Below are 12,970 nucleotides of genomic sequence, written 5' to 3' on the forward strand. Positions count from 1 at the left end.
ACCAAAAACATCAGCCGCTTATTCCCATATAAATTTCCCTTTAAGACATGAAAGGGGACTTCAAAGAGAATGGGCTAGCCAGCTCGGAAAGTCACATATGAAAATACATTTTTTATTTGTTTGTTTGTTTTTTGTTTTTGCTCCAATCAATGGGAGTTGAACTCTCATCAACATCATAGCAAAAGTTTACTTTTCACTTTTTTTTTCCCTAGTTAATCATATGAATTTGGGGTGTACTGGATTAGGTTCAAAACACACAGTGGTAAAGTTATATTTCTTGCAGCATTCAGGACTTCTAAATTCAATTCGGTTTAGTGAATACTTACTGAGTCCCTTTCATGAGAAAATGCTGTTACAGAGACCATGATGAACAAGATGTGGCCCGGATCTCAAGGAACTCACTGTATCTGGAGCTGTGTTGACCTGTCCAGTAGCCAGTGCCATGTGTGGCTTTTTAAATTTAAATTAATTAAAGTGAAAATTTGGTGCCTCAGATGCACTAGTCACATATCAAATGCTCAATGGCCAAATGTGGTTACTGGCTGCCATATGGATTGGGCATCGGTATAGAACACTTCCCTATTCCAGAAAGTTCTACTGGACACTGCTCTTCTAGGGCAAGAGATCTTCCATTTCAGGAATTATGTTGCCCCGACTTTGTGGTTGGAGTGCGGCTTACCCTTGGAGTAACGTGTGGGGAATAGCACCACCCTCAGGCTCCACACTTGAAGACATGGATTCGGATTCTGCTTCTGACCTATATTGACCTTGGACAAGGCCCTCTTCCCCTTGCCCCTCTGATGCCACTTTCCTCACAGGTAAAGCAAGGACATCAGACCACAAGATTTCTGCAGCTCCTTCTCTCCAAATATCCTGTAAGGCTGTGAGTGAATTGATAGAACATCGTGTGCGCGCGCTTGTATGTGTGTGGAGGTGGGGGTGGGGGTAGACGACAATATGCCACAGCTAAAAGAAACTACAGAGAAAAAGTTCATCTCCCAAAATAATTATTTTGTTCTTATTTTAGAAATTTATTTGCAGATTCACTCTAATTGTGATTTTAAAATTCTATTTATGCAGCCTACACTCACCAAACTGACTTAAAAAGTGAGACTATTTCATTATTCATTTTTGTAGAATGTCAAGGTCTCTCTAAAAGAAACTTAATTTTTTAAAAAAAATATATTCTCTAGCAGTTCCACTTTGATACCTGTTTGCCCGAGCAAGAGACTGCCAGCTCTCTGTCCCACAGCAGCGTGTGGAGTCCTGGCAAACACTGGGAGGGCGGTCTGGGACTGTGGTGCAAGTCTCCATTATTTCTATCTAGAAAAAAATAACGAACATTTACTGAGGACCTTCGATGTCATGAGGCATTTAAGTCCTCATCTCACTTAAGGACTGGCCAGTGTTAGGCTGGGCAATGCCTGTTTGCAAAAGAATAACTGACTGAAGAAAAATTTCCATTTCCCTTAACCCAATGATATGTGCCTACACTTACTGGCATTTCTTAAAGAAATACCAATTCCGTTTCATTTTAAAATAACTATCTTCTTATGGTGGTGTCCCTGCGCCTTAGCTCTCTAGATTCTTTCAGGTACCACATTTCTCCTTCCTCTATCAGCTGGGAAAGGAAAGCTTCCTTTGTTTTCTTTCCTTTTATCTCAAAGACTGAGAGCATTACAGGGGCCTCCGCTCCCAGGATGTGGAGTCTGGGGAGAGGCATTTAGCTCAGAAGGCCCAAGGAGGGTTGGTTTGCAAAACCTTGTTCAAATTCAGCTCCTCAGTGAAGAGTTCTGGTTCACCCTGGGTGGGATTCAGCAGTGAGGGGTTTTGGTGAAGGACTTGGTCTCGCCTGCTTCTTACCAGTGCGGCTGGAACTTGGGTCTCTGATCGGGTCCTTACAATCAGTCCACCTTTCTCACTTCTTCATTTCTCCTGGTAATTGCGGGAGCAGCTGCACTGGAGTTTGATACCCATTCTACCACTTTGGGGAAGTTACTCAGCCTCTTTGAGCCTAAGTTTCCTGGGCTGCAAAGGGAGGATAAATAATAACCGCTCTCCTACTGTACAAGATAGTTGTGAGCATGTGGAGAGCCTGTGGATCCAGCAATACCCGTGGCTCCTGGTGGTGTAGGTGGGAGGAGGGGGAGAGACGTCTGTGCCTGTGTTGGAGAGTGGGGAGGGAACCCAGGGCTGCCACGTTCTAGCTGTCTGACCTCTGGCAGCCCTCCCGTGTTCAGTTTCTCTTCATAAAACAAGCATCCCAGGTAACTCAGGCTCTGTGAGAGTGAATTTGTTCCTTTAAGCCTGCCTGACGTCAACAGCCTTCTAACCACTCTTCCTGCTTCCCCCTTTGCCCCACCAGTGATCTTTTGGAAACACGATCTGATCCCATATGTCATGCTCCTGCTTCAAACCCTACAGTAACTCCTTGGGGCTTTTATAAAAGGATTGTCCAGAACACTCCTGGTTTTAGCTCAGAGAGCCTCGTGTCCCAGGAAACCCCTCCATTAGTTGGTCACACTATAGAGTCTAGCAGAGTAACCCATCTGGTCCCCACCCACCTTCCTAGTGCTCATCTCTCACCATTCATCTCTGTTTACCTACGTAACTCAATGCACATTGGGACTAGCTGGGTAGTGTATGACACAATGCTGATGCCCAGCCCTACCTCCTGAGAATCTAATTTTATTGTTTGGAGTGGGGCCTGAGTGTGGGCATCTTTTTAAAGCTCCCCAGTGGTTCTAAGGCACAGCCAAGGATGGGAGCCACTGCTCTATTCTTGCAGATCTCCAGACCCCACATGCTGTTTCCTGTGCTTGAGTAGACCTTTCTCTTGTGTTCCTCCTGTTGGCTAATTCCTGATCATCTTCATCCTACTCAGGAGTCTCTTTCTCCAAGCAGCCCTCTGGGAGTCCTCCAGGTAAACTTAGCTATATCCCTCCACTGGCCTCCCAGGCTACGTGGGCTTGCTTCATCAGAACCCGATCATTCTGCATTGTGATTGTTGGTTTACTCCAACCCTCTCCCTCATTAGGTCTTGAGTTCCCTTCGGGAAGAGATTTTATCTTTCCTCCTTGTATCCCTGGAGCCAAGCAGACTCTGGCACATTGCAGGCTCTCAGTAAGTAGTCGGTGAACAAATTAATCAAGACAAGGCCATCTGACCTCTTGTGAGTTACATTCTAAGAAAGAAACATCAACACAGCAACCCTAGTGTATTATAGGAGCAAGAGGTCAAGGAAAAAGCAGATCCAAGTACCATACAATCTTTTAATGACTTTATAAACAACCTCTAATATTCAAATTAAATGAAATGCTTAGTTTTGCTCTTCTGTAGATGATGACTTTTTTTTTTTTCTGTTCTGGGGGGAGAAAAAAAAATATATCAGGAAATTCCTCCCTTACTGGCATTACCTGTCATAATACTGTGATTGGAAATGGTTCTCTGACTAACTCATTCGGGCCCTCCTTGTTCTTCCCTCAGCTGGCCTTCCTTGCGTGTTTGCAGAGAGGCAGGAAGGTTCACTGTTTCTGTCTTTAAAACTCTTTTATCGGCGGGCTTTCTGATCTTCAAAGCAGCCTGTATTCAACGTGACCCCACTCCCTTGACTCCCATGCTGGGGAGTGAGAGCTGTGGGTATTGTTGTCATTTTGACAACTTGCATATTTGGACAGCCTTGGACAGCCGGATTGTACAGACCTGGCTAAATCTGCAGGATTTAAAGCAAGTCAGCATTTCCTAGCCCCCTTCCACCCCCAAATCTAGACACATTGAAAAATTAACACCAGACTGCAGAGTTAAGCAAACAGTACGTTTATAGATCCCCTTGCATTTGACCCACCCCCTGGGGCAACAGCCCTTATCCTCTGCCCCTTATTGCAATTGAATCTTTGCAGTTGGTGTTCCTCAAACTCTCCCAACCTTTGTGATTATCTGTAGTGCTTAGTCCTGGACAAATTTGAAAGCTACGATGATGAGATCCAGCTCACACAACGAGCCCTGTCTCTGCTGGAGGAAAACAGATTCTGGGCTGGTGTGGTGTTCCCTGACATGTACCCCTGGACCAGCTCCCTACCACCCCACGTGAAGTACAAGATCCGGATGGACATAGATGTGGTGGAGAAAACCAATAAGATCAAAGACAGGTGAGGTTTCAGGCAATCTCAGAAGGCCCTGGGCATCCCCAAGGATGTAAGAAGCAAGGAGAGGGGCCACCATCTCCTCCTAGGACAGGAGAGTCACTTGGAAAGGCAGGGGAACACTTTGGTATCAAAGAACTAAACTAACCAGTTGGTGGGGCCAGGAGAGCTCAGATACCCTCTCTTCATACCCTCAACTCCGCACTTTTCCCTGACTGGCCTTTGTACAACTTGGAGATAGAAACCTCTAGGTACTGAATTATCTTCATATGAAGATTCTGCAAATGGTGTTTCTTCAGAGTCACTGAGAAATTACATTTGGTACAGAGTGAGGGATTGAAAGTGGACTCAGTCTCTAAATTAATACAGTTAAATGAGAGAAAACAGGAAATCTTGTAAAGCTCAAAGTAGAGTCCTTGAATGAAAGCAATTACAAGTCACGTTGTGGCTAATAGGCATAACTGAGATTTAAATTGTAACTAGAAATCAGAATTGGATAGCTTGATTGGGGAAAGGTTTCCAGAGTGAGTTCTGAGTCACCCTGTGCTTGTGAGGTGTCCATTCCCCTTCCCATCCTTCATCCCTCCCTCCGTTTTTCTCTTAGGTATTGGGATCCTGGTCCCAGAGCTGATCCCGTGGAAGATTTGCGATACATCTGGGGAGGGTTTGCCTATCTGCAGGACATGATTGAACAGGGGGTCACAAGGAGTCAGGCCCGGGCTGAGGTTCCTGTAGGAATTTACCTCCAGCAGATGCCATACCCATGCTTCGTGGATGACTCGTGAGTGGGAGGCTCCAAATCCCGTTCTCGGATGAGCTAATCAGTTTGCTGGGTGGGGTGGGGTGCTCCCCAGGCTTTAGTTTCTTTGTAGAGAAGCCCGGGGACTAGGGCCAGCTTGGAGAGAATGGAGCTCTGACTGAGGAGTCCGCTTCTCCCAGGCTGGCTCCAGGCAGGGCCAGATGGGCAAGTATAGTGGCAGGGAGAAAGGAGTTGGTTTTGTGGGTGGAAAGGGGAAGGTGAAAATTAAATCAAGTGAAGTGAGGTTGGGGGAGGGGATAAAGGCTTTTTAAATTTCTACTACATAGTATGTTTGGTATGTGGAAGGGTTCTGGTCAGTGTTTGCCCAATGATTGCCAAATCAACAAATGAGGACTCTGCATTGCAAGTAGGTCTGGTTCCTAGGAGCCTCGGAATAATGCAGCTCCCTCCCTCATTAACATTCCCATGATGTATGCTTAGTGAAAAGGTGGAGGAATGTGTTGGATGAGCTCAGGTCCTCCCTGCCTGCCCACCCCCATTCCCAGGCCTGTACATTTGTTGGCCAGTAACAAGCAAAGCAAGTAATATAGTTTTCTGAACATGCATTTGGGGGATGGTAAAGAGAGGGACAGAAAGGCAGAGGGGGCTGGGAGGGCTCATTTTCCATGGTGGATCGGGGCAGAAATGCTCCCAGGACAGAGGCAGAGATGTACAACTGGCTTAGGGATTCAACTCCTAGAAAAAACGGGGAAGTTCACCACAGTGTTCATGTGTGTCTGCGGAGAAAAGAAACATGCACAGCCTGAAGAAAGGAAGAGTAGAATTGCCAGCTGGCAAGACAATGAACTAAAGCTCAGTATGGGCACAGGAAACCCTCTTTCAACATCCTAGTACAATCCATTCTCCTTCCTTGACTGACTCTACAGAAGACTACAGAGATAACAGTGACCATTCTGTATCAGTTTGGGTTGCATCATTAGACAGAGATGGAAAGTGGAGCCAGGGGCAAAAGCCCAAGTTCCACTTTTAGGATTAGAATAGGAGTGGCTGGCAAGGTAGTGGGGTAGACAGTGAGGAGACAAAAAGGATTCTGGCCATTCAGTGTGTGAGAGCCCTCTGGTGGCAGGTCCCAGAAGAGCAGGATTTATGAATTTATAATTCTCTCCCTAGGGCCATCTTGAGTGAAATCCTCCCATGCTGTAATTGGGCCCTTCCTGTGACACCCAATAGTTTTCAATAGATAATAATTCCAAGGGATCTACTAGCATATCAAGCACAGGAAAACATGTATAAAGTTCACAATAGAGTAATTCTAGATTGTCAAATCTACCCTGCTTGCTGGGGTATCCACAGAGTTACTCCACAGGTACATAGCTGGTGGAGTCAGTGGCTATGGGATCACTGATTGATTTATTGGTGGCCTTCTGAAAGTGCCACTCTGATTAGTTATTTTGTGCATCTTCCTGCATAACTGGGGTTTGATCCTCCAGGGTAGATAGTGCTACCCCCTTGGGGAGCCCAAGTATTGATCTCACCACCACCAGTTCTCTTTATTTGTGGTCCATATTCTTGGACTTCAGTGTCAGTTGATATGTATCTGTCTACTCCAGTCACATGCTACATCAGCAAGTCTGCAGTACTTTCCTGCAAGATCTTACAAGTAGGTATATACTGTGTAACATACACTGAGTGGCCAGATTATTATGACCACCTGACGTTTGTAGGCAAATTAGCTATAATTTTGCGCTGAAGTTGCTAGAGGGCCAGACCATTATAAATAGGGAAGCAGGTTGTTTACCATGACAGTAGAAGTGATTTTTTTCTGAAGATATGGGTAAACAACATGATTTAACAGCCTTTGAACATGGTATATATATATATATATATATATATATATATATATATATATATATATAGTAAAATTTTATTTACACATTTTACTTATAGAGAATTCATCTGGGCCAACCAAAAAGCTACCATCCTGCTCTAATGAAAAAGTAATCCTTCAGGGGAAAGTGCAATGTATTAAAGATTCAAGCCCATTGGAGATTTTCCTGCCTTTCCTATACCAGGGCTTTGTTCTGAACACATTCATTCAACAAACATTTACTCTACCTCTACCAGGTACAGGGAATTCTACTACTCTGCTTCTCTCCTCTTGCTTCAGTTTTATGATCATCCTGAACCGCTGTTTCCCTATCTTCATGGTGCTGGCCTGGATCTATTCTGTTTCCATGACTGTAAAGAGCATTGTCTTGGAGAAGGAGTTGAGACTGAAGGAGACCTTGAAAAATCAGGGTGTCTCCAACACAGTGATTTGGTGTACCTGGTTCCTGGACAGCTTCTCCATCATGTCAATGAGCATCTTCCTCCTGACAATATTCATCATGGTAAGTCAGATGGAAAAGGCCCAGAAAATCCTGAATCGTTTTCTTCCTCTCACCTTTCCTCCTGTTAATGAACTTGTCCCTAGATTAGTCACTGGCCACCAAGAATTGTATGACATGCAACTGTCCAGCCATTTCAGCCAAGGTGGAAGACAGAGAGACAAAGTCTCACCTAAGAAGCCACTGTGTCATAGTATCTTCCCTGCTCCTACTTCCTGCCCAGAGAGCCACAGTCTACATAGATTATGTAGCCCCTTTCCATGGACTATCTGTAGAAGCTGCTGTTAGCAGAGCCCAGTACAGGGTTATTTTATGTGCAAAGGGTTCTCTCCTTTTAAACACAGAAGAAATGAATACAAAGAGTATTCTCTTGGGATTACAGTCCCAACCACCAGCTGGGTTGGGAATGTGGAGAGCCTTTTCAGTGTATTAGGAGAGAAGTGTATGCCATCCATGCTGGACCATACCTGGTGCCTACTTGGTTCAGGAATGTTCCATTAGATATCCTGTCCAACCAATACATATCCATTTAAATTAAATCCTATCCCTTCCTTATGCAGTAAAATGTACTAGATCTGAGGGGTTTTGATTTTAGTGTTGCACTCAAGTCCAGTGAACTAGAGCACTATCAAAACCAATGCTGCCCTAGCCAGTTTGGCTCAGTGGATAGAGCATCAGCCTGCAGACCAAAGGGTCCTGGGTTCGATTCTTGGTTGCAGGCTCCTCCCTGGCTCAGGCCCTGGTCAGGGCTCGTGCAGGAGGCAACCAATCGGTGTGTTTTTCTCACATCGATGTTTCTCTCTGTCTTTCCCTCTCTCTTGCACTCTCTTAAAAAAAAATCAATGGAAAAATATCCTTGGGTGAGGATTAACAACAACAAGAAAAACTAATGCTGGTGAAGAGGTCATTCTGATCCACAGAGTTGAGGGAAAGCTGAGCACCTTGTCTTTCTCTAGGCGTCCCTTGTTCCTTCAGTCTGCTACTTTCCCCACTACCAAGACATTTGTGTCCTCAGAACTAAAGGAGTCAAAATGCATAAGCATCTGACTTACACAAAATGCATAAACCTGCATGACATCATGCAATGACCATGAGACTTGTTGCTTGCTGGTGACATTGAGATCTGTCTTCCTAATAATGAGCACTAGGACTTCAAAGCTTCTAGGATGTGAGGTAAAGAATGTTCACCATGAGTTGCTTGTACAAAAAGCTTCCGCCTTGTGGGAACCAGAACATTGTTCTTCTACTAATGATGGAAACAGAGCTTTCTACAGCAAAATAGGATTTTCCTTTTAATGGCACTCCCATCTTTCCCTTGTCCTTCCTTCCCACCTCAGCTATGCAGGAAAGAAGCTGGAAGCTGGTACAATGGGAAGGTTCGCTTGTTATTCAAGCTATTAAGAGCAAAAAAGAAAAGTGGTTCTTACAGGAAACCAAAGCCAATGAGTGTTGAATCGGTCAAGTGAATTTCATCTCTGCCTTAAATCAATGAGAAATTATAAAGCCCTAGAAGTTTATGGGACTTTACTTTGAGCTAAGAAATGGATTTCATTCTTCTGAGAATAGCAACAACCATCTTAAAATTCTTCCAGCCAAAAGCCACAGGGTTAGCTGTGGACTTGCTTTTATTGCACTGTGTGTGATTAAGGAGATTAAGGGAAAGGGGTGAGCTTTCCAGGGTGATGTGGAGACCTCTTCAACACAAAATCATAAGCGCTGAGTCTTAATCTTGACTTTTATTTAGTTTCCTCAAAGTTTAGTTATAGTTAAACATGGCTTTCTTCCACCTCTCTTTGCCATGTGTTTTATTCTATTTTTAAAAATCTGTTCTACCAAAGCCCAGCTGGCACGAGAGCATGAATGGAAGAGAAAGAGTAGCAACAGCAGATAAGTAGCACATTTGTTCTACTCAACTCTCAAATGCCCATGACAAATCTTGCTAATTGGTCTCTCTTTTCCCCTGAGAGGAACCCAGTGCTGCAGGGCACCACTACCAATGATTCAGAACCAGCAAGAGATGAACCTTATTTGTATCTTTATGTTTTGAAGAACAGGGCAATCGATATATATATATTTGGAGTTATGCACAAAGGGTAAAAATCCTCATAGGATGCCATAGCAAATAAGAACCAAGAAGCCCTAATTCATTTGAACATTTCAATTTATTCTATAATGTAACTGGCAGCAGCTCATTTATTAAAAATAGCTAGTTTAGATCTATTCTTTATATAGCCAAAGTGATTGAATCATTAGCTAATGTGAAGATACTGAGTATTACTCACAGGTTCTATGAAATGAGTTTGTATAATATTATGGACGGGGAGGTATTAATCTACTTTCAAGTGATATGGATTAATTACTGATATTTTCACCTATATGAGTGACAAATCTCAGAATACAAGTACAAATGATTTAGTCAGTAGGCCAGGCCCCAGGCAAAATGTAAAAGCTTATTGAGTGGTCTCCCATCCCCCTCTTTTTATTTATATTTTAACATGACCCCATTGCTGCCTTTATATGCTGTAAAATGAGTTTCTTGGCTAATTCCAACTCCCTCTTTTGTTCCTCATCTGCTAAGTATACCCCAGAGCTGTTGATGGTCCAAGACCCCTATGCAGATCCTCCTCCTCTGCTCAAATCCCACCAAGGATTTGCTTAATTAACAAATAGTAATTAGTTGGTAATGCTAATGTGTTACCCTGCTATGGAAATGGCATTCATAGAATTTAAGGAACTCAATACTTTGAGTCTTAAATGTGGAAATTTAGGCACCAACAACAGGCTGGCGGAAGATATCCCTCTGGGGCGAGGGCTTCTTAAGTTCCTGGATTCACTGGTTGAGGTCATCCCTTGAGAGGGACGGTCACCCCTGGATCTGGATGGAAGTTACTCACTCAAGTGTCCCCTTTGGTTTCAGCATGGAAGGATCCTGCATTACAGCAACCCATTCATCCTCTTCCTGTTCCTGCTGGCTTTCTCCACCGCCACGATCATGCAGTGCTTCCTGCTCAGCACCTTCTTCTCCAGGGCCAGCCTGGCCGCAGCCTGCAGTGGTGTCCTCTACCTCACCCTCTACCTGCCTCACATCCTCTGCTTCGCCTGGCAAGACCGAATGACAGCCGACCTGAAGATGGCTATGGTGAGGGACCCAGGGCTCACGCCTGGCATGTGATACAATTCCTCTGATGGGTTTATAGCAATCCAAGAGGACTGGCCCACCTTTTGAAGGGATCCACTTTGCCTTTTGGCTCAAAGGGATGTAGTAAGGTTTAAGGACACCGGGGTATAGGAGTGACCTGACGGTTCCTCCCCACCAAACCTGCTTGATTAGTCTGCCCTGGGAAGTAATTGAAAACCAGTTCAGTTCATAGGTCCTTTGTGTGGCCACAAGGGGAAAACAGCCAGACCCATTTCACTCAGTTTTCTTCTCCTGGCCTTTGACAAGATTCAGAAGTAAGGGAGCTTGCCCCCTTAACTATTCTGTCCAGAAAGTTGTTCCCATGAATGAAAAGTTTTGTTTTTTGCCAAAAGAATTTCAACTGGAGCAGCTCTCCAAGTGCCTTTATCATACTCCACCACTGCATGCAGAAAGGGGTGCAGAAATGAGCTGGTCCAGAGTCCGGCTCTCTTGCCAGGAGAGGTCTCCGGAAAATGGACTTCTGATTGCCCAAGAGACCTCTTAGTTCATGATTCCCAAACACTACTGTTTTTTCTTTAATCGTTTTCAAATAGGCTATTTCCCCTCTCCTTAACCAGGCTAAAGAACTTCTGGGCCCTGTGGGGTGCAGTTTCTTCCAGAATCTCCCTGTCCACAGTTCTCTGTGCGGTACAGTTGGGAAGGGCTACCACCTGCTTCTCGTTGGGGAAAGATCTGAGATCTAAGTTGTTCTCACAATTCAAACTTATTTGGCTCCAGAGCTGCTAGGGCATCTGCCTTTTATTTTTGTGTTAAATAAGAAACTAATTGCTGTATTTATAGCACCAATTTCTAAAATAATCACAATGGGCTAGTAGCAAGAAATCCTTTGGACTCTGCCTGGGGGTAGAGCTGGACGGTCTTGGTATACTGGTTAGATGATCAGTATTTTGAGACCACAGCTAGATTCTTGGGTGTGTGGATCCACCAGAAAGCTCTAATTCTGGCAACTGTGTGGCTCAGGGCTGGGCTGAGATTTAAAAAAATGATTTATGTGAACATATAGCTAAAGAACCCCTTCTTTTTGCAGAGAAACATTCTGAACCCAACCTTAGGTCCTCCAAACTATGGGGAGGCCTCTGAGCAGAGGAAATGGGATTAGCCCATCCCTCTGCCTGTGCCTATGTGCTTTCTGTCAGGTCAGGGGCCAGTGTGAGGACATGGCTGGGGAACTTCCTCTTAAGGCATCCTTCTCTGCACACTACCTATTCTCTTGACCAGTACTCTCCACAGAGAACCTAAAAAAGAATGTCTCCAGTCTGGAGATGGGGAAAGGTGAGATAGTCAATGTTATCTGAGACCTTTCTGGGCTCTGACAGATCTCAGAAGGTCATGAAACCATCCCTTGCGTAGCCCCTTATCCTGCCCTAGGAAACCGATGACTTTGTGGACCCTTCTAATGGGATTCTCACAAAGCTGCTCAAGTTAGCTTCTTTGTTCTTAAGAATGAGGTAGAAAGGAGGGGGAAGGGTAGGGAGGAAGACCTGAGGACCTTTGGTTTTTCAGTGTGCATTATGTTTGTCTTCTCCATAAAACAACTGTGTTCCATTGATCAGGGGAGAGGTGGCCTAGTGGGTAGTAGGCAGGGGTCTCTGAGACCTGGGAGGCATTCCTATAATTCTTGTCCTGTGGGAAGACTGCCTTAACCCCTCCCTGGGGTGGCTTTACACCTGAACACATTGAGGACCCTCTTTTGGCCCTTCTCCCTACCTTGTGAGCATCTGAGCACTGCCAGGTTGGGTAAGAATCCCTCTGCTCACCTCATGTGCCCTCTTTGTCCCACTGCAGAGCCTGCTGTCTCCTGTGGCATTTGGCTTTGGCACTGAGTACCTGGCTCGCTTTGAGGAGCAAGGCCTGGGGCTGCAGTGGAGCAATATTGGGAAAAGTCCGATGGAAGAGGATGAATTCAGTTTCCTGATGTCCATGAAAATGATGCTCCTCGATGCTGCTCTGTATGGCTTGCTTGCCTGGTACCTTGACCAGGTGTTTCCAGGTAACTGTTCCTATTCATTGGGTAAAAGTAATTGAGTTCTTCAGATCCCCAGCCCTACCCTTTCTTCTAGTTTAAATCTCATCTTTTCTGAACTCTTTCAATTTGGGTTCTCAGAACCAGCATTTGAAACTAAAATCCAGGAGTCAAAAATCCTCAAGTGAATGCTGTTGACTCTACAACTGAAGTAGATCCAGAATCCGATCCCTTGTCCCCATCTCTACACAAGGTTCCCAGTCCAGGCCTCCTTCTGCCACTACTACCTCCTACCAGTCTGTTCTCCCCACTGTATTCAGAGATCCTTTAGATTTAGGTTACACAGTGTTAACCTTCCATTCAAGTCTCTCCAGTGGCATTTCCGCTTGTTCAGAGTAAAATCCAATGTCCTAACCCTGGTCTACAAGACTCTTCATTACCAGCCTCAACTATCTTCCTCATCTCCTATCACCCCCATGTGTCTCTGCTGCAGCAACACCAGCCTCCTTACTGGTAGTT

At 44.8% G+C, this 12,970-nt stretch overlaps 1 protein-coding gene across 1 annotated transcript in view; it reads left to right on the forward strand.

The window, feature by feature from the left end:
* The window catches only part of ABCA4 (ATP binding cassette subfamily A member 4), a 127,540-nt gene that overhangs the window by 53,535 nt on the left and 61,035 nt on the right, over positions 1–12,970 (forward strand). The window contains 5 exon segments of the mRNA XM_006098098.3: positions 3,943–4,148; positions 4,747–4,923; positions 7,070–7,292; positions 10,207–10,428; positions 12,274–12,478. Coding sequence (XP_006098160.1) covers positions 3,943–4,148; positions 4,747–4,923; positions 7,070–7,292; positions 10,207–10,428; positions 12,274–12,478 — 1,033 coding nt within the window.

The sequence above is a fragment of the Myotis lucifugus genome, unplaced genomic scaffold, assembly GCF_000147115.1.
Source record: "Myotis lucifugus unplaced genomic scaffold, Myoluc2.0 scaffold_220, whole genome shotgun sequence".
Taxonomy (NCBI): domain Eukaryota; kingdom Metazoa; phylum Chordata; class Mammalia; order Chiroptera; family Vespertilionidae; genus Myotis; species Myotis lucifugus.